A 22586-nucleotide genomic window follows, 5' to 3' on the forward strand; every position below is an offset into this window, starting at 1 on the left:
ACATCTTTGGACTGTGGAACGAAACCGGAGCACCCGGAGGAAACCCACACAGACACGGGGAGAATGTGCAAACTCCACACAGACAGTGACCTGGTGCCAGGATTGAACAAGTGTCCTTGGCACCGTGAGGCAGCAGTGCTAACCACTGCACCACAATGCCGCCCGTTTAACATGTGTAATTGAAGTAGATGGAGAAATCTGTGCTGGAGACCAATCCAGTAGGATATGTTTGATGCTGAGAAAAAAGTGCCATATTGATGTACACGATGTGTCCAAGGGCTAGTACTAACAACTTTCTTAAATATGCCCTGAAGCAGCACCATCCGATACCCATGATTCATGAAACTTGCACATGGGGGCATTCAAAATCACAGATCAACAGTCCAGTGCTTTTCCGCTCATAGTATCGAAACAGGAGGGGTTGATTCTCTACCACTCAGACTTTCGCTCCAGGCCAAATCCAGCACCACAGCCCAGCTCAAGCTAAACACGGTGAGCTTTCAGGCTAAGCTAACTTTAAAATACTTTTCATCTTTCAGAAAGGTATCTCTGGCCCCACACTGCACACCAAACAATCATTCCAGATTGATGTTTAGGTTCAGACAGCCAAACAATAAAGGAGACCAAACTGATCCAATAAGGCAGAAAGAAAAAGGGTGCCCTAAGGACCCCTATAAATAGCACAAGGATGTTGCAGAGTTTGGGGCATGCATTACATTGCTAAATTAGAAAACATGAACATCAAGTAGCAGCAGGAGTAGGCCAGGTGCACGCCCGGTACCCCTCACCCCAAAAGATCCCCCAGGGCCTGCTCTGCAATTAATTAAGATCACAACAGATCTTTAACCTCAGCACCAGTTTCCCACTCATATCTCTTGAGTCCTTTAAAAAGTGTTTTAAAGAAGTGTTTAAAAATCTATCAACCTCAGTTTTGAATGTATTCAGTAACTGAGCATACACACACCCCTGGGGTGGAGAATTCCAAAGATTCACAACAAGAAAACTTCCTCTGGCCTTAAATGGTTGAAATCTCATTGTCAAGTCAATGATGCCACATTCTGGACTGCCTGCCAAGGGGAAACAGCCCCTCATTAGTTAATCACGTCAAAGCCCGTGCCCATTCTACACAATCTCTCCTCAAGATGTAGAACAACACTCCTCACAGAAATCTGTCAAATTGTGTGACGATGGTTAGAATCTATAGCACTCTGAATTTTGGATCTAATACTGATACTAACCACTAGCCATCGGATTCAAGTTTTTTGAGTAAACACAAGGGACCCGTGATCCACATGCGCAAATCTATCAGTTCAACTACAGTTGAAATGTTTAGAATGTTCAAGACAAGGTAAACCTGTCTCAAGTGGGACTTTGTACAGCAGAGCAGGGATTTTCAAATCCTTCCCTTCGTCTACTGACTAAAACCTTTTTGTTAAATAAACGGGGAAGTAATTCTTAATTGTTATGCTACCCTCAAAAATACTTACATTCTTTTAATACTGGTATCACAAAAATAAGCAATTACCAGGTATTTGGGTAGCTTCATTGAAGCATAAATTAACTGTAATTTTAAAAAGGCCATGTCTGCAATAAAATCTCTTTCTCTCTCGCGTACATTTTCTTTACACATTGAAAAAGAGGCAATAGAATAGAACTACCACATCATTGTTAAACAGTCGTCACTGGACAAAGCTTTTCACATTTCTCTAGCTATCACTTGCAAGTGTGGCACACACCTGGATTTTGTGAAAGACCAGCTTGTCCCATATGCTGTTGCGTCGCATTATCCCTCTTCGAAGTTCTGCTGTTTTTCTCCAAGAAGCTAATGCCAATATCCGCCGTTTTATAAAACTGTTGGCCTGGCTATGGACCTACAAATCAAACTCATGTTAAATTATCAAAAGAAATAAACACTAAAGTTATGATAAAAAATGAAATGGCAATCGACTGGGAAGATTTACTGAATCCAATTTTCATCCCATTCCCAAATTAGACAATTGCATCCAATCAAAAGCAAGTCAAAGAACAAGGTGTTTGTCATATGGATCCATGACTCAAGACCTGTGCGTTATATTTGTGTTAGAGAAACGTAAATTTGGTAGCACAATTGGTCACTTACGAACATATGAATTAGGAGCATAAGTCGGGCACTCAGCCCTTCGATCTTTTTTCATAGTTTGGGATATCCCTAATCCCCACAAATCATTCTGTCCAATTCTATGCTCTTGCTCAGTCCCAAACCCATTCATGTCCCTCTTTCTCAAGCAATTCTCTATTTGTTTATTTAACAAATTCCTGGAATCAGTTAACTGTTTTGACAACCAGTGGAAATATTCAGTTCCTATAATTCCTCATCGTATCTCATCATAATCTCCTATTCTCCAATTCTAGGTCAGAGCCCTTTTCTCAAGTCTCTCTTCACAACACTAAACCTCAATCCCCAGATGATGTGCCAACAAGTTTAAATGATTTGGCAATGGTAAAAATTAACCGTGAGTAGCTGTATATCACTTTAATATCTATAATTTACAATGGTGGCCTCTGGATCTTTCCACAAGCTTCTTTGTTTTTAAAAAGCCCCACTCAATACTATATTCCTCATCCAGGAACAACAGAACATTTAAACAAAACATAACGCAAGTTTCAGAAGGATTCGGAAGAATTAAACATAGAACATAGAACATAGAATTTACAGTGCAGAAGGAGGCCATTCAGCCCATCGAGTCTGCACTGGCTCATGGAAAGAGCACCCTACCCAAGGTCAACACCGCCACCCTATCCCCATAACCCAGTAAGCCCACCCACCACTAAGGGCAATTTTGGACACTAAGGGCAATTTAGCACGGCCAATCCACCTAACCTGCACATCTTTGGACTGTGGGAGGAAACCGGAGCACCCGGAGGAAACCCACGCACACACGGGGAGGATGTGCAGACTCCGCACAGACAGTGACCCAAGCCAGAATCGAACCTGGGACCCTGGCGCTGTGAAGCAATTGTGCTATCCACAAGGCTACTGTGCTGCCCCGAAGAAAACAGACAGGCAGAGAAACACACAGATAAGGGTGAAAATGAATGAACAAGATAGAGATTCTTGGATGATTTAATAGAAGTGTTTAAAATTATGATGGAATGGGACTGGGTAGGTAGAAATACAAATTTAGAACAAGGGGACATAACAAGATTAAATACTTAGGAGATTTAGGATACAGAGCAAGAAAAACTCATTATTAATGTAGAGTTGATAGATGTAGAATGCATGGTCAGAGTTAGTGATTACAGAAGAGATAATGTCAACATTTAAGAATAGATTAGATAGGTGAGTTAAACAAAAAGCTGGTGGTGGGGGAAGAGGGAGGCACATGAAACGGTTACATGGGATTAGGATTTCAGCTCGTATATGAATAAACACCAAGTTGGACTGTTTGGACCAAATAGCTTGTTTCCATGTTGCAATTTCTATGTTGTTTCCATGTTGCAATTTCTATGTAAAATTCAACGGAGAACTCTTTAGACCCATTGTAAATGGATCGGACAGAGTTAAGTTGGCTGTTGGGGTGCTTTGCAGTTCATAAGAAGTTGTCATATGGACAGCAGCTCAAAAGCTGGAATTTAGCCCAGCTTGGGCCTGGCTTTTGGAGAGCATCACTTCCCCAATTTCAATTATAGGTGTCCATGATTTAATTTTCTTGGAAAATATCCTGTTATAAATCACCAGCCTTATCTACTAGCGGCAATTGGAAAAGGATAATCAAAATTCGGATTTATTTTCCCAAGAAACATAAAGCACTTGGCCTTGCAAATTCTAGTACCTGAACATTGGCAGAAAGAATTCATACACACCTTATCATACATCCTATTCAGCAGACGAGGAACTACAGGAAAAATAGTTGGCTGCAAAACTTTGATGTCGTCCATTAGTAGTCTGATGTCTCCCTGAAAGAATCCGATCCGTGCACCATGACAAAGAACCACAATCTGCAAAGAAAATCTGAATCTCAGCGTAAAAGCCACAATTTTCATATAAAAAACAGTGGACACAAACTGCTGCTGCGAGTCTGCATTGGTTAGAGAAAAGGTGCATTAACGTTTCCAGGCTCCGACGATGGGTTATCCCTGAAATGTTAATCGGTCTTTTCTCTTTACCGATACTGTTTGAAGTTGTTGCACATTTCTCACACTGTTCTTGCTGCCTATAAATTCTGATGGCCTCTATTCCAGGAAGCCAGTCCGCGAAGAATAGAACTGGAGCCAAATCTTTGACACATTTTTATAAGTGGCCATTGACAGAGAGACAGCTCAAAACCCACCAACCCTAGTTTATAGGAGCATAAATGAATCCCCAGTTAATGCCCACCACCTACATACAACCAAACACCATCAATATTCTAATCTTCAGTGTTTAATATCAGGAGCACTTCAACTTACACACAAAGCAGCACACAAAATTACCAACTTTCAGTTTAACACCCAAGTGTTTCCTTTCGGTTTAGCTGTACCTAACTAACAATTGCAGTTTTTTGTCAATCATTGGATTCCCAAAAAACGTGTGCAACTCAGTAATTCTGTACCGCCCAATGCTTTCTATTTATTTGCACTGTGGCCCCTGCAGCCTCAGGTGATCCCAGCTGGAGGAAGAAACAACTAACAAACTGAGCAAGAACAAAACAAAGCCTTCTGCTGGCTATATTTGGGTTTCAGAGAAGCCGGAGATGATGGAAAGGAGGAAGGCCGATGTCGTGGCCTTCGCCTCTCTGCTTGCACAGTTGGGAATTTAATTGGAGTGGCGGTCAGCATCGCCACTGGGCATAGCGGCTTGGTTGGGTGACCTGTGCCACTTCCTGCGGTTGGAAAAGATAAAGTATGAGTTAAGGGCCTCTGCAGAGGGGTTTGAGAAAAGGTGGGGGATGTTTGTGGCCACGTTTGAGGAGCTGTTCGTCGCGGGGGGAGGGAATGGCAGATAGCGAGGTGGCCGGGGAAAGCACTGCTCACAGGATAGTCCCGGCACAACATTCATGGATCAGAAGGGGCCTGTCAAGAAAAATCAGAAAGCATGGATTTCCCAAGTGAGGTCCTACACATTACAGCTCCTCCTGACTTACATAAAATTTTAATTTAATTGAAATTAAAGAAAACAAAATGTACTGGGCACACTCTTGACCCTCGATGCAACTCTCAGCAGCGAAGCCACCACTGCTTCTGTTCAGGCATAGATTAAAATATATCCAGTTGAGCTCTGAAGAGGCAATGAGAGCCTGACTTTCCTTCTGAAAGAATGATCCCATTCTGTTTGAGGCCCCTTCCCTACCGCATGCCCAATTTTGCTCAGACTGTACATGGCAAGGGGTTAGAATTGACCCTTCCCATATTAGTTTCAAGTCAAAGGGCAGTATTTAATCCAGGTAACAGGGATTAGTCCCTGTTGTCTAGGGAGTCCGCGAGAGACCTGCGTTGCCTCCTTTGGGGAGGCCCTACTATAATTCAGTGCCCATCAGAGAGCCCCCATCCTCCCATTTTTCAAATCCAGGCGATACGGAGTGACTTTAAATAAGGAACCCCCCTTCAATATGGCGACTGCCCCCCACCACCCGAGTTGAATACCAGTGGCAGTAAATTCCAACCCCCACCCCCCATCGATTCTGCCGAGAAAAACTGTAGTACAGGAAGGGAACTATTAATGAAACCAAGAATTCTGTTTCCCCAAAATGCCCCTTACTTCAATGTCTGTAGCACTTTGATCTGTTCACTTTTTAGGATGAAGTGATTCCTTTCTCCAGACACCACTCAGCATTATGGAGGGTATACAGCACAGACACAGGCAACACCGCCCAGCCAGTCCATGCTGTCGTTGATGCTCCACTTGAGCCTCATCGTATCTTTTCTCATCTAAATCTACCATCGTAACCCTTCTCCCTCATATGTTTGTCTAATTAGCCCTCAAGTGCATCTCTACAATTCACTCCAACCCCTCGCTGTGGTAGCGAGATCCCCATTCTCTCCACTATTTGGGTACATATGAACATATGAATTAGGAGCAGGAATAAGCCTCTTGGCCCCGAGAGCCTGCTCTGTCATTCAATAAAATATAATTCTAAACTCCTGCCTAATCTTGATAACCTTTTGCCCTCTCATTGATCAAGAATCTATCTACCTCTGTCCTAAAAATATTCAAAGGCGTTGCTTCCACCACCTTTGGAGGAAGGGAGGTCTATAGACTCGTTACCCTCAGAGGAAAGGATTTCTCCTCATCTCTGTCTTAAATGGGTGACACCTTATTTTCAAACAATGGCCCCTAGTTCTAGGTAAAGAGGTTTCTTTTGATTTCCCTTTTGGAGTTCTTTGTGACTATCTTATCTTGATGCCCACTTACCCACATCCTCCTGTACACTCTCAGAAAACCTTTCAGAATTCTAAAGACCTCTATTCAGTTCGAAGTTCAACAATTTGGCAAACTTAATCATGAACAACCATGGCCAATTTGAAATAAAAGTGACAGATACCTCCCATCTGTCCAGACAGATAATGGACAAATGCGTATTGAAAATGTTGCAAATTCTTGCAAACACTTTATTGAAGCAATATTGAGCTTTTCTGAGAATGCAAATACCAATCAGTAATTTTTTTAAAGCAATCAAACTTACTACCAAATAATTCCCCAACAATTACCAATCAATCTGCCTTTTAAAAATCAACCATGCACAATCCTTTCAACATCTAATAGATCTGAAATTTACAATGTAGGATATTTGCACAGCTTTCCAAACATTTTTATTTTTAAAAAGTGAATTGGCTAATCTTTTTGTGGAGGCTATCAAACCTTCAATTTTATATTGTCTGTTATTCACACAAAAACATCCAATGGTGAACTCTTTCTCTCTTTATATGGTGCCCCGACTGATCTTTGACCATGCAGGGAATTCAATGAAGCTACACATCAGAGGTATTAAATTATATGCGTCATCAATAACATTACTGTATAGACTTGAAATGTGTCTTTTACTGGCCTGTGACTACTAAATCAAAATGCCGCAAAGTTGAAGTTTGGTCATTTTCTGCGGCTACGGAATGAAAGTCCAAAATCTTACCTAGTATTAATAACAGTTAGATTGAATTGTGCACTGCACTTCTTAATCATTCTAAATATAGGAATGCAGCTTAAATCCTGAAGTTCTGTTGTCTTACCTGCACCAAGCGTTCAAACATGTGTGCAAGTGGTAAAAAGGAAATGTGTATGTCAGAGGGTGATGCCACCCATTGTCCCTGTAAAAACACAACACACAACTCAGGCTTGGGTTTAATCGAAGAGACCTACCTCCACCAATCTTTCAAACATATGACCCAGGGGCAAGAAAGAGATTAGAATATCATCTGGAGTTGGTACGTTCACGTTCTGCATGATTATGGAGGCAGGCAGACAATGAAGTGAAAGGAAAGAAGATAAGACAGATGCTTGAATTGAAAGTAAAAGTTCAAAGTGTAGAAAAAGAAATATTTTGAAATCTTAACATTAATAGTTATTAATCGCACTGTTATCTCATTTGTGTTCAATCGACCAATTACCTCATAATATTACAGCTAAAAATTCTGACCTTTTGTACTGTCTAAACAACTGCTTATTGTTTATGTCGAACAACATTTTACACACATAGAGAATCATAGAATTCTGCAGCATAGGGAGAGAGTGTTTAGTCCAATTCAGCTGTTTCAAGTTCTCTACTTCATCCCATTTCCCATAAATTTCAAATATTTAATCACTTTGCTTTTAGAAGCTATTATAGATTCTGCTTGTGGCTTGACATGCCTTGTGCAATTGACACTGTTAAAAGAATCCAATATAGTCTAACTTTCCAATCATTCTTTTAGTTGTGATCTGATAATCATGTCCCACTGGTCACCGATTTATTGACCTGTGAAAATAGTTATTTTTAAATCAAAAGTTCTCCAAGTCAGAATACCTCCCATCAGAATTGTGAAGTGTAGTTGGCAGCAATTTCATTGCAGTTCCTGCAGTACTAATGCTGAAGAAGTTCTACAATCAATGGTACTTGCTTTGAAAGAGAGCGCTCCATAAAACAAACAACTGATTAAACATCTAATGTTGCAGGAGGCAGAGAAGGATCACATGAAGATTGTAGTATGGACACAATTAGAACACTGCCTTGCAAAAGGTCCTGGCCATTGTGTTGAGGTTGGTCAGAAAGCAGAACAGATGCTTAAAGACCAGCTAATCACCTGTAGTTTGGGGATTTGCAGCATTATGTCACTTAACTGCTAATATAGCCTGTCCCCTTTAAGACTGTGTCCTGTGGCCAACCAGGTAAATGGAGCTACTCATAAAATGTGCTGGGGTCAAGTGGAAGACACAGGACAGTCCTCAATAATTCTGGGACGGAATACCTGGCCTTCTCTCGTTAAGAAAAGGGTACATGTACTGTAAAGACCTAAATCCACAGAGAAACAGCATCGGATACTCTAGCAGATACTTTGGTGCAATTAGGGTTCTCCTCGTGCGTACACCAACATTATGTCTTCAAATACCATAAGAATATATAGATAATCAGATAGTTAATGTCATGGCTGGAAGTGGGGCATGACTGTTGATAAAATGGCTGCTGCAACCACCTATACAGCAAAGGTAATTGCTCTTAATGCAGTGGGCATTACTCTTAATGCAGTGGGCATTGCTCTTAATGCAGTGGGCATTGCTCTTAATGCAGTGAAACATCTTCTAAAATCATTTTCACCTAAGAGATTTTGGCATTGGTTACTGCTTATGCTCACTTAGAAACTATCACACCCAGAGAATCAATTTATTTGACTGCTGCACAGCATAAAGACAAAAGTACATATGCCATTTGGAAAGAGAGGGCATGATGATAGCACCTGGCGTTTACCTCGGTGACTTTCACAAAAGCAGAGAAATTAGACACGATGTTTCTATGCGTCAACATTGCCCCTTTGGGATTTCCTGAAAGAGTAACAGTAAGCAATTAACCCATTGTTAATCAGCATCAGTCCACTATCAGAATCAAACCTGAACAAAATGTTAATATATGTATACAATTTGCATATGACTTGAAGAGAAAACTGATGTCACATAAATAAACTATGGCAGACAGAGGATTGTCTGCATTTTTCAGCGTGGAACTAATCTGGGTGAAGTACGAAAAATAACTGGATGCATATAACTGATACATACTGTTTAACAACGAATACGGTTACGTGATTTTAGTTGCCAGTGCAAAAGGCATTTCGACATCGGAATCCAGGAATATGCACTGGCAAAGAGGCAAAAGGGACTTCTAATTCTCAATAGTACTTGCCTGTGGTCCCACTTGTGAAACAAATAACAGCTAAGTCACCAGGCTGGGGCGGCTGTAAAGACAGAAAATAACAGGTTATACGTAACAACATCCTGAAGAAAACCTCCAAATTTCACATGTGACTTTTAAAAAATTCTTCCATAGGATGCGGGAATCACGGACAAGGCCAGTAATTGTTGCCCATCTCTATTTGCCCTCGAGAAGGTGGTGATGAGCCGCTTTCTTGAACCTCTGCAGTACACCTGGTGCCGGTACAACCACAGAAAAAGAAAGGCCAATACGCAAATTTAGAAGAATCTGAAAATCAAGATACTTGAGCCACTAAGTGTCAGCTTGCCACAGCAGCCATATTCTTGTTGCTGAATTAGAAAACTTCGGCAGGAACATAAGTAATGTAGGCTGACACTTATCAACTATATACAACTTATATCAATGAGTTGGATGAAGGGACCGAATGTATATTTGCTAAATTTGCTGATGATATAACGATAGGTAGGCAAATAAGTTATGAAGAGGACGTAAGGAATCTGCAAAAGGATAGAGACAGATTAAGTGAATGGGCAAAAAATTTGGAGGATAATGTGAGAAATGTGCAATTATCTCCTTTAGCAGAAAGAATAGAAAAGCAGCATATTATTTAAATGGAGAAAGATAACAGAACTCTGAGGAACAGAGGGATTTGGGTATCCTGAGGAACAGAGGGATTTGGGTATCTTGGTACATGAATCACAAAACGTTAATATGCAGATACAAGAGGAAGGCAAATGGAATGGAATATAAATATCATTTGTAGGGCATTGATGAGACCACATCTGGAGGACTGTATACAGTTTTGGTTTCCTTATTTAAGAAAGGTTATAGAGTCATAGTGCAGGAGAGACCCTTCGGCCCATCGATACTGCACCGACAAATCTATACTAATCCCACTTTACTGCCCATGCCTTGAATGTTACGACATTTCAAGTGCTCATCCACATTCTTTTTAAAGGTTGTGAGTTCTCCTGCCTCTGTTACCCTTCCAAGCAGTGCATTCCAGATTCTCATCACCCTCTGGGAGAAAATGCTTTTCCTCAAATCTCCTCTAAACACCTCACCTTAAATTGTGCCTGCTCATTATTAACCCACCAATAAAGGGGACTTGAAAACCAAAATGATCTGAAATCCAAAACTTAATTGGCGCCGAGTGTTTTGGATAAGGATACGCGACCTGTATATGTCTTTTTACTACCTCCTTAGTAACTGGATTCTAGTATTTTCTCAATGATAAAGTTAGACTAACTGGCCAATAATTTTCTGCTTTCTGTTTCCTTCCTTTCTTGAATAAGGGGGGGGATTTTCAGCCCACTTTAGCCATCCGTGGGAGCTGCAGCAGGGGTGAAAAATCGCACGAGATTCAGAAAGCGTTTTCAGATTTACCATACCCAGAAATGGTGGGAACCTCATATCAATATATTTGAATATACTTACCGAGCTACCCCCATTTCGTCATATGACCCCCCCCCGCCTTAATGAATATTCATAACTTGCCGGTGGTTTACAACAAGTTTGGAAAAACGGGAATTAGTCGAGGGGATCCCCCGGGCGCGCAAACCTAAGTATAGCCCCCTGGGAAAGAGAGACATGAACCCTGGCACAGGTTGACATTTACCAGGGGCAGACCCTCTGGGGAATCCTATTGGGGACAGGGTTGTATGTTTGTGGAGGGGCGCACGAGGAGACCCTGGTGGTGGGAGGGGGGGGGGGGTGAGAGCCCCGATGCTGATGGGGGCGGGTGCTGGAACTCTCAACGCTTATTGGGGATTGGGGTGGGGTCACTCATGTCCGTGGGGGGGTGGGGTTTCTTCTGTGCTGATCGGGGCGCCCATATTCCTGTGGAACTGGCCCATCAGGCCCCACGTTGCCCTGCCCCAGTAACAGCATGAAATATGCCCACTAAATCTTTATGTTAGCCCCAGAGAGACTCAAAATCTGAACTAAAAATATGGGTGGGCAGCTGGAGAGCTACACGCTGGATTTCAGTCAGAGCCTGATACACTTGAGAAAATTTGGAAAGGTTACACCCAAGTTGTCACATTTGCAGCTATCCAATCAAGGGGAACTTTTAAAGATTCCAGGGAATGATGTCACTTGCAGAGCAATATGAATGAGTCAGAAGCAGTTCAGAGAAGGTTCACTTTACTGATATCTGGCATGAGTGGGATATCTTGTGAATAAAGGCTGCACAGGTTGGGCCGGTATCCATTTGAGTTCAGAAGAATGAGTGGTGACCTCAGTGAAACATGTGAAGATTTTGAATGGTCTTTGCAGGGTGGATGCTGAAATTATGTTTCTTCTTGTGGGAGACAGCACAGGAACAGGCCCTTTGGCCGTCCAATCCGCACCGACCCTGGTACCTGCCGAAACTAAAACCACATGCACTTACAGAGTCCGTATCCATCCATTCCCACCCTAGTCTAGATGCCCCTTAAATGCTGCTATCATACCTGCTCCCACCACCTCCCCAGGCAGCATGTTCCGTATATTTACCACCCTCGGTGTAAAAAAACTTGCCTCGCACATCTGTTCTAAACTTTTCCCCACGCACTTTAAACCTATGTCCCCTAGTCCTTGACTCTCCCACCCTAGGAAAGAGCATCTGGCTATCTTCTCTGTCCATGGCACTCATAATCTTGTAGAACTCTTATCAGGTTGCCTCTCAACCTCCGTCGTTCCAGTGAGAACAGTAGAGTTTATCTAACCTCTCTTCATAGCAAATGCCCTCCATATCAGGCAACATCCTCGTAAACCGATTCTGTACCCTCTCCAAAGCATCCACATCCTTCAGGTACTGTGGCGACCAGAATTAACACAATATTCCAAATGAGGCCGAGCTAAAGGTCCTGTACAGCTGCAACATGACTTGACAATTTTTATATTCAATGCCCCGACCGAAGAAGGCCAGCATGTCGTATGCCTTCGAGTTTATAAATAAGGGGTCTCTGGGAGACAGGTATGTCTGCCACCTTGGAACAAATGTTGAGGGGCTGCTGGTGAGCTGAGCAGAAGGCCTGCCTCTGTGCTCCGGCACTGTGTCCAAGATTTATTTTTAAAAGCAACCAAACAAGAAAAAAGGCCATCCAGCCCCATCCCTCAGACTCCCCATACCCTATGTGCAGTGCACATGATTTCATTCCCCACAAAAATGGTAAGTGTTATGCTCACTACTGAATTTCAGCCTCTTGCACCATTTTTACAATTAAAGAGAGGCTCTCCATCATTGCAAAAACCAGGCCCGCGTCTAACCAATGTCAGCACAAAGGTTGCTGCTATTGTCTCCAAGTGTAAACACCTTGGGCTCGATTCAACTAAATGGGAAAAAAGTCCCATAGCGAGCACGTTGTGCCGAGAAACACATGGCTGTACAACGCAACCCACGCTGGATAAGGGCCTCAGCAGGGAGCGTGCGGCCGAGGCCCCTTATACAGCGCTGGAACTCCCCAGTGTAGCGAGAGATCGGGATGCCATTTTTAAATCAGGGGCTGGTTTAGCAGTGGGCTAAACAGCTGACTTGTAGTGCAGGACAAGGCCAGCTGCGCGGGTTCAATGCCCTGTACCGGCCTCCCCGAACAAGCGCCGGAATGTGGCGACGAGGGGCTTTTCACAGTAACTTGATTGAAGCCTACTTGTGACAATAAGCAATTATTATTATTATTATTATTAAATGGTGTCTCAATCTCTGAGGCCCCAAAGTGATCCCTGGCACACTCCCCACCGCCCAAACGCACTATGGGAGGGTCCCCGGCCTCCCGCTCCCCCTCAACACCCATGCAGGGCACCTCCTGCTCGATCGCGTGCACAAAATGCCAGCATGGCACACTGGCAGTGCCCATGCCAATTGGCAATGCCATCTAGGCACCTTGGCAGTGCCAGTGCACCACCATGCCCAAAGGGCATGCAGCTGGGAGCCTCCGATTTCCTGGGAGACCCCCATGAATGGAGGTCCGTTAGGGGCAGGTCTCCTTTTATGGCGACCAGTGCTGAACGGCGTTGCCCAAGGTCTCAGAGGCGAAGGGGATAAATCCCAAAGCCTCAGGTATCTCAGGAATCTGCACATTAGAGCGAGGCTAACTGTCTCGCTCCAATATGTAGATTTGCCAAAAAGTGATCCACCCACTATGGCCGGGATTATCATCGCAACGTCTTGTGATCACAGTGAATCTGGCGAGGTATTGCGAGCCAGGTAGATCCCGGGAGCAGGGTCACCCGGCTTTTATCAGCCACGCTGCACCGCGGTGAGCTGCTTCTCGGGTGCAGCGTGGTCATTGGGTCGCACCCCTTGTACCTTCTTCCCAGTAAAACAACTTGGGACCCCTTTAATCTCTAACAAACAAACCATCGGGTTTGCGGCCAGATGTGTTTTAACACAGGTCACATGACTCCCTTCATTTTACCCTAAATTAGAAGACCACAGTCCCAAAATAAAATAGCCTTATAAACCTCATAATTGGGACACCATCACCTTGTCAAGAACAATTGGAGATGGGCAATAAATATTGGCTTTGCCAATGACTCCATATCCCATAAATAAATAAAAGGAAACACATTTAAAATCACGGCCCTGTAAATGCAGGTTTGAGTATTTAGTAACCTCGATAAATATCTTTAAAAATCACAGAATGCTTTTTGCTGTTTGCAGCTCTCAAGTTCATCATAAACACTGGGTAAACAAAGTTTACTCACGCGTGGGTCCCTTTTCATCTCCCTTCCTGCATTCTAGGAGAAACATAGAAAATAACAAATTTAAAATTTACATATCCATTTTGGTTCTGGCATACAAACCAAGTACATTCAATAGATCAGATTTGTATTACATCTTTTTGTTAAGTAAACAGCCTCAACCCAGATCCAAGAGTTGCATTAATTTTATCCTGTCGATAATGTGCCGTTTGTACATTTAACTGAACTCAGAATTTTAAAAAATACTCATTCCACAATAACTTTTGCAAAGAAGAAAAACAAAGATTTTTTAAAAATATGTCAGAAGTGACAACCGCCTCCCCTTACTGAGTAATCAGAGAAGTAACATTAGCAGGAATTCTGAGGAATATTCTGCATGCTTATCATCCAAAAACGCAGCATCAGTTTCTCTCTGGACTGTCATGATATTCAGATAAACATCATGCTGCAAACACACATACACACTGATGGACAGATCAACGGACCAATCAACACACACGCAACATCACAGCCAATCACAAGCAAGGGCACACGCACTATAAAATGGGGAACACCACAGTTCCCGCTCATTCCAGCAGGAGACAGCTCAGGGCACAGAGCTCACAGCAAGCCATTCAGACATCCACCATGTGCTGAGTGCCACTCCAAGATAGAGTTAGGGATAGGTCCACAGATTCAAGGGTAATGAACGAACCACAGTAACAAGTTTACAGATGTTGTTATTGATAGTAATAAAACAGAGTTGTACCATCTGCAACCGTGTTGGTTCGTCTGTGTAGCAGAGCACCCAACACGACATGGACATCCAGCATTAGATGAGCAGAAAATTTCCTCCGACTAAATAGCGGGAAGGCTGAAGCCACGGCCTTCACTCCCACTGCATTGTTTCCTAGCCAGTGACTCCATCCCTCTCCCTGGTAATTGACTGAGGCTGAACCAAACCTTTATCAACCTTGGTGTCATACTTTAGCTGAGGATAAGATTACGACTACATATCTGTACCATGTCAGTGGCCGTCTAATTCCTTCTCACTCGCGTCGCTCAACTCCACCCTGCCTTCGCCCAACTGCTGTTGAAACCCTAAAATCACACTTTTTTTTACCTCTAGACTTGATGCACTGCCTGGTGATCTCCCATGTTCTACCCTCTTGTCCTCCAAAACTCTGCATTGGGTGTTTTAACTCACACCAAGACCCATTCATCAATCACCTCTGATCTCACTGAGTTACACTGATTCCCAGTTGAGCAATGCCTCGGTTTTAAAATTCTCATCCTTGTTTTCAAATCCATTCATGAAGTCACTTTTCCCAACCTGTATAATGATCTCCAGCCCTACATTCCTCAGAGTTATCAGCTGTCCATTAATTCTGACCTTTTTAAGCATCCCTCAATTTTAATTATCGTCTGTACTTTCAGCTGTCTAGACCTCAAGTTCTGGGATCCTCCCTCTGAAGCTTTTTTCCTTTAAGACACTCCTTAAAACCTCCTTGACCATGCTTTTGGTCATCCACCCTAATGTTTCTATTTGTGCCTTATAAATAATGGTAAGAGGAGGGATGGGAACAATGAGGAGGGGAAAAATGGAGACGTACACATGGAGGCAAAATGTGCAGGGCCACGAGGGAAAGGGCAACCAAGTGGGTCTAGCTAATCGCTCTTGCAGAGAGCCGGCACAGGCTCAATGGGTCAACTGGACTCCCTCTGTGCTGAACCATTCTTGATTGCATAATGCCCTAGTGAAGCACCTTGGGTGTTTTCTAATTATAAAGGAGTAATATACATATGAATTGTTATTGTAACCCACCCTTTGCAATGCTGAGATCTCATAACTGCAAGGGATGAAAGCAAAAGGGTGGGATGGGTTGTACGCAGGGTCTCAAAGAGAGATTGTTTTATGCTTACTCTCCATATTGCAGTGAACTATAATGATGGACGCCTCATGCCAAAAATACATAATCCAACAAACACGAACACTGGTTCTTAGCACCTCACCTCTATTGTGTTCAAAGAAACAATTTCAACTCCATAAGTCTTTCCTCGATTCTTGAGTTCAGTTCCAAAAGGGTCCATGATAATGATGGTCTTAATGTCTGGGGTTTGCCCTTTTTCCACACCCAGTAATACAGCTTCTGCTTTGACCGCTGTGTCACAGAATACAACCGCAATATCCGCTAAGAACAAGGAGCATCTGGTTAATTCCTAATTTAACCACGAGGTCAGATAAAATTGCAGGATTTTTCTTTTTAATATTCAAGATGCTTCATTCAAAGCTAACGGTCATCCAATGCTGCTCGTGCCACCTATGTTTAAAAATTATTTGTGTGGTGGCACGATGGCACAGTGGTTAGCACTGCTGCCTCACAGCACCAGGGACCCGGGTTCAATTGCAGCCTTGGATGGATGTCTGTGTGGAGTTTACATGTTCTCCCCGTGTCTGCGTGGGTTTCCTCTCCGGTTTCCAAAGATGTTAGGTTAGCTAGATTGCCCCTTAGTGTCCAACGGTTAGGTGGGGTTACGGGGTTAGGGTGGGGGATTGGGCCTAGGTGGGGTATTCTTTCAGAGGGTCAGTGCAGACTCGATGGGCCAAATGGCCTCCTTCTGCACTGCAGGGTTTCTATGATTATGCTCCAGTGTCATTTGTATAGATATGGAGAGGACCTCATACGAGGTGCTTACATGTTGCTACCTATCTCTAGTCTGAACAGTGCTTGAGGTCATGTACCTTCTTACATTACTGTACTCAGTCCCATGTTAACCTTTTAGGTACCATGTCCTTCTGCTACACCTTCGGGCACAGAAATGTACTTGAACCCCCGTGGATGCTCCATGTGAAATTTAAATTTTGATAAGTTGCAATACAATAGTTTCTATAACAAAATTCAGAATATTCCAACCATTTTAATTGGATGGCTGACTGAAGGCATCATTTTATCTCAATGGCATTTTTAGAAACGGTTATGGATAACTTTGTTTTGAGAAAAAAAACAATGTTACCGTGAGTCAGGCCTAGGCCCAGCACGGGGGTTGGTAAATGTTTTCAGGATGTTAAAGAGGAACTAGCGGGTTGGATGCAGAGATACAACTTCCGCTGTTTGGAAATCTAGGATTGGGAGCCTGGTCTAAACACCACGACCAGTCTTTTCAGGAGTAAAGTTAGTTAGCGTTTTTTCTTTTTTTTAAATAAATGTTTTATTAAAGTTTTTCCAATGAGCGTTTTTACATAACAAAAATACAGATAGTAATAAAAAATAACAATAAACATATCCCAAAGCTTACAGTGAAACTACTTACACAACAGAATTATTATTATTTTTTAAACAGAACAAGGTGGGGTTTGTCTCCATGCCCAACTCACATTATATCAACAGTACCCCCACCTGACTGCCCCCCCTCCCCCCAGGAAGCTGCTGCTGCTGACACTTACAGCTCCCCTAAAAAGTCAAGGAAAGGTTGCCACCGCCGGGAGAACCCCATCAAGGACCCTCTCAAGGCGAACTTTATTCGCTCCAGGCTGAGGAACCCCACCATATCGCTAACCCAGGTCTCCACACCCGGGGGTTTCGAGTCCCTCCACATTAGCAAGATCCGTCTCCGGGCTACCAGGGAGGCAAAGGCCAGTACCTCGGCCTCTTTCGCTTCCTGCACTCCCAGATCCTCCGACACTCCAAATATCGCTACTGTTGGACTTGCCTTCACCCGAGTGTCCAAAATCCTAGACATCACCGTCGCAAACCCCTGCCAGAATTCTTTAAGCACAGTAAGCATTTTTTCTAAGGTGAGATAGCAAAACCGGTAGATGTTTGTAACTCTCTTCCACAAACAGTAATTGATGCTAGATCGATTCTTAATTTCTAATATGTGATTGATAGATCTGTATTAACCAAAGGGTAAGGAATGACATGGGGCAAAGAGGTGCAAATGAAGCTGATCATAGAATTTACAGTGCAGAAGGAGACTATTCGGCCCATCGAGTCTGCACCGGCGCTTGGAAAGAGCACCCTACCTAAGCCCACACCCCCACCCTATCTCAATAACCCAACCCAATCTTTTTGGACACTAAGGGCAATTAAGCATGGCCAATGCACCTAACCTGCACATTTTAGACTGTGGGAGGAAACCGGAGGGCAGGGTAGGGGGTGGGCTCTGGCACAGGCCCACTCCTATTAAGGACCTAATGTATATCTAATGTATATCGCTGTGAGCCCATTAGGAGCGCAGCTGAAGTAGTTTTTTTTTATTCACCAGTTTTCTAGTGTCAGACCAGCATGGAGATGAGGACACTGTCTGGAGGTGAGATTAAGGGCGGGATTCTCCGATTGCCGACGCTGATATCGCGTTCGGCGATTGGCCGGAGAATCTGTTTTTACGCCGAAATCGGCGGCGGTGCCGTTTTTCAGATGCTTTGCCCGCTCAAAAACAGCATAATCACCGAGTACGCCACACGCCATTGGGACGGCCTCAGGACGTCACCTGAAGGCCCTCCTCCGATGCTCCGCCTCCGATGGGTCAACTTCCCCACGGCGTCGGTCGGGAGTCCTCTCAATTTCCGGGAACCTCTCGTGGCGGCTGTGGACTGTATCCGGCATCGTCACAGTTGGGGGGGGGGGGGGGGGGGGGGGGGGGCGTGGGAGCTGTTCACGCTGGCTGGGGGTGGGGCTTCGGCGGGGGCTGGGGGGACTGGTGTGGGGTGGACCGGCAGTGGCGAGAGGAGTTACAGGGGGCACTATCTGCCAGGCCGGGCCCACGCACGGACGCCGCCATGTTGTACGGACATGTCGCCGCTGTGCGCATGTGCGGCCACAGACACGGCCATTCTCCGTCCGTATCTGCAGATAAAGTCGAACGTTGCATGGCTGCTAGCCTCCCAATGGGCGAGCATTGGTGCGGGGGCGCCACCGACTTTTTGGTCGGAAGACCAGACGCTTCCTCCAGATATAGCCGCAAGATCGGAGAATCGAGCCCAACTTTTTAAAAATAAATTTGGAATACCCAATTGTTGCTCCTAATATATGCATAAAAAGCCTTGGAATTCTCACAGTAGCACAGTGGGTAGCACTGTTGCTTCACAGCTCCAGGGTCCCAGGTTCAATTCCCGGCTGGGGTCACGATGCGGAGTCTGCAAGTTCTTCTTGTGTCTGCGTGGGTTTCCTCCGGGTGCGCTGGTTTCCTCCCACAAGTCCCGAAAGACGTGCTGTTGGGTGAATTGGACATTCTGAATTCTCCCTCTGTGTACCCAAACAGGCGCCGGAATGTGGGAATCGTTGGGTCCGTGATTGACACTCGGGAGGCTGATAAGCTGCAGCCGCATATACACATTACAATCTGCACACACACTCATGCCATCCAACAAGATGGCACGGGTTGTGCTGGAGCCTGCCCATACAGCTGATGGGTCGGCTGGGGGCACAGGGCACATAAGGGGACACGTATACGAACCGTGGCCCTAAGTGCCCAGTGGGCTGTTAGCGGTGTCAAAATCGGCAGCCGGCGCAATTTTGGCGTTGGAACCTATTTCCGCCCAATTGCATTTCCCGATTTCGACGTAAGCCAACAGAGAATCCGGCCCATAGAGCCATTGGGGGCAGTCCTGAGTCTATGCTGTATACTTTAAATCTAAAACGTAATCCCTCATCTGCAGACTAATTGAACAGTTAGGGAGACAAGATGCATAGAAAGGGACAAATCTGAGGAAGGAGATCCCAAATTTGCACAGTAGTACATTTTTTAATCTTAGGGACTTTTTCTTTAGGTTACTAACTCGCCACTCACAGCAGTAGCAGAAAGCAATTTGCTCCGGAAGGTTTCTCTTGTTGTCCCTCTGCCAGATGCAGAAATTACTCCGGCAACTTGTCATTTCCTTCTGGTCGGGAAATGAAGGAGCCATCTCAAATGGGTTGGCCACAAAAACACAAATAATACTAAGCTTATTGGCTTTCCTGGCAACCGTCCAATGTAAAAAGAACATTGTCATAGTATATGCCTGCTTCCCTGCTGGTTGTGAACACAACTAGAGCACTTAATGACACCAAAATGTGCTGTGAAGGGAATATTTTAAATACCGTGCCAGCCAAGCTCTGATCGCTAAGCCACCATGTTCATTAATTAACTGTGGAATCATGGAATTTACAGTGCAGACGGAGGCCATTCGGCCCATCGAGTTTACACCAGTCCTTGAAAGAGCATCCTACTTAAGCCTACACCTCCACCCTATCCCCGTAACGCCACCTAATCTTTGGACACGAAGGGCCAATCCACCTAACCTGCACATCTTTGGACTGTGGGAGAAACCGGAACATCCGGAGGAAACCCTCGCAGTCACGGGGAGAACGTGCAAACGCCACACAGACAGACAGTCACCCGAGGCTGGAATTGAACCCGGGTCCCTGGAGCTGTGAAGCAGCAGTGCTAACCACCGTGCCGCCTCAAAATGATTTGTTGGCCAAGCAGAGAGCATTCAGGAGTTTAACATTTTGAACAAAGTTTCAAATGGAAAGTAGTTTTTTTTAAAAAAAAAAAGCTATTTATCTGTTAATAAAAACAGAAAAAGCTGGCAAAACCCAGCTGGTCTGGCAGCATGTGTGGAGAGAGAAACAGAGTTTCAAGTCCGTATAACTGTTCTTCAGACCCAATGGGTGGCATTTACCGAGCAACCCGCCGGGTGTTTAGTGGTGGCCCCCCATTGGCCGATGGCCGGATCTCCTGGTCCTGCCGTCGTCAAGAGGGTTTCCCTTTGCACCCCTCCTGACGCCAGGACTCGGAGAGTGACGCAGGGCAAAAGGTAGCAGCTAATTGGTCTGGGGAGAGAAGCGGGGCCAGCAGGGGAGAGGGGAGCCACGCCAGCAGGGGAGAGGGGAGAGGGGCCAGCAGGGGGGAGGGGACCCACGCCAGCAGGGGAGAGGGGAGTGGGGCCAGCTGGGGCAAGGGGAGAGGGGCCAGCTGGGGCGAGGGGAGCCACGCCAGCAGGGGAGAGGGGAGAGGGGCCAGCAGGGGAGAGGGGAGAGGGGCCAGCAGGGGAGAGGGGAGAGGGGCCAGCAGGGGAGTGGGGAGAGGGGCCAGCTGGGGCGAGGGGAGAGGGGCCAGCAGGGGAGAGGGGAGAGGGGCGAGCTGGGGTGAGGGAAGCGGGACCAGCTGACGCGAGGGGAGCGGGGCCTGGAGGGCCGAGGGGAGTGGGGCCTGGAGGGCCGAGGGGATTGGGGCCAGCTGAGCCGAGGGGAGTGGGGCCAGCCGGGCCGTGGGGAGTGGGGCCAGCTGGGCCGAGGAGAGCCACGTCAGCAGGGCTGAGGGGAGAGGGGCCAGCAGGGGCGAGAGGAGCAGCAGCAGGGCGAGAGGAGCAGCAGCGGGGCGAGAGGAGCAGCAGCGGGCGAGAGGAGCAGCAGCAGCAGAGGGGTGAGAGGAGCAGCAGTGGGCAAGAGGAGCAGCAGTGGGCGAGAGGAGCAGCAGCAGGGTGAGAGGAGCAGCAGCAGCGGGGCGAGAGGAGCAACAGTGGGCGAGAGGAGCAGCAGCGGGGCGAGAGGAGCAGCAGTGGGCGAGAGGAGCAGCAGCAGGGCGAGAGGAGCAGCAGCAGCGGGGCGAGAGGAGCAGCAGCAGCGGGGCGAGAGGAGCAGCAGCGGGGAGAGAGGAGCAGCAGCAGGGCAAGAGGAGCAGAAGCAGGGCGAGAGGAGCAGCAGCGGGGAGAGAGGAGCAGCAGTGGGCGAGAGGAGCAGCAGCGGGGAGAGAGGAGCAGCAGTGGGCGAGAGGAGCAGAAGCAGCGGGGCGGGAGGAGCAGCAGCGGGGAGAGAGGAGCAGCAGCAGGGCGAGAGGAGCAGAAGCAGGGCGAGTGGAGCAGCTGAGCGAGAGGAGCAGCAGCAGCGGAGCGAGAGGAGCAGCAGCAGCGGGGCGAGAGGAGCAGCAGCGGGGAGAGAGGAGCAGCAGTGGGCGAGAGGAGCAGCAGCGGGGTGAGAGGAGCAGCAGCAGCGGGGCGAGAGGAGCAGCAGCAGCGGGGCGAGAGGAGCAGCAGCAGCGGGGCGAGAGGAGCAGCAGCAGCGGGGCGAGAGGAGCAGCAGCGGGCAGAGAGGAGCAGCAGTGGGCGAGAGGAGCAGCAGTGGGCGAGAGGAGCAGCAGCAGGGCGAGAGGAGCAGAAGTAGCGGGGTGGGAGGAGCAGCAGCGGGGAGGAGCAGCAGCAGGGAGAGAGGAGCAGAGGCGGGGCAGGAGGAGCAGTAGCGGGGAGAGAGGAGCAGCAGCGGGGCGAGAGGAGCAGGAGCAGCGGGGCGAGAGGAGCAGAAGCAGCGGGGCAAGAGGAGCAGCAGCAGCGGGGCGAGAGGAGCAGCAGCGGGGAGAGAGGAGCAGCAGTGGGCGAGAGGAGCAGCAGTGGGCGAGAGGAGCAGCAGTGGGCGAGAGGAGCAGCAGCAGGGCGAGAGGAGCAGAAGCAGCGGGGTGGGAGGAGCAGCAGCGGGGAGAGGAGCAGCAGCAGGGAGAGAGGAGCAGCAGCGGGGAGAGAGGAGCAGCAGCGGGGAGACAGGAGCAGCAGCGGGGAGAGAGGAGCAGCAGCGGGGAGAGAGGGGCAGCAGC

The 22586-nt window shown here is 46.4% G+C and overlaps 1 protein-coding gene across 1 annotated transcript in view; it reads right to left on the minus strand.

The window, feature by feature from the left end:
- acsl1a (acyl-CoA synthetase long chain family member 1a) overlaps positions 1-22586 on the minus strand; it is a 197002-nt gene that overhangs the window by 58115 nt on the left and 116301 nt on the right. The window contains 7 exon segments of the mRNA XM_072515880.1: positions 1737-1871; positions 3844-3978; positions 7183-7260; positions 8895-8968; positions 9324-9375; positions 14043-14075; positions 16032-16210. Coding sequence (XP_072371981.1) covers positions 1737-1871; positions 3844-3978; positions 7183-7260; positions 8895-8968; positions 9324-9375; positions 14043-14075; positions 16032-16210 — 686 coding nt within the window.

This window comes from Scyliorhinus torazame, chromosome 9 (genome assembly GCF_047496885.1).
Source record: "Scyliorhinus torazame isolate Kashiwa2021f chromosome 9, sScyTor2.1, whole genome shotgun sequence".
NCBI lineage: Eukaryota > Metazoa > Chordata > Chondrichthyes > Carcharhiniformes > Scyliorhinidae > Scyliorhinus > Scyliorhinus torazame.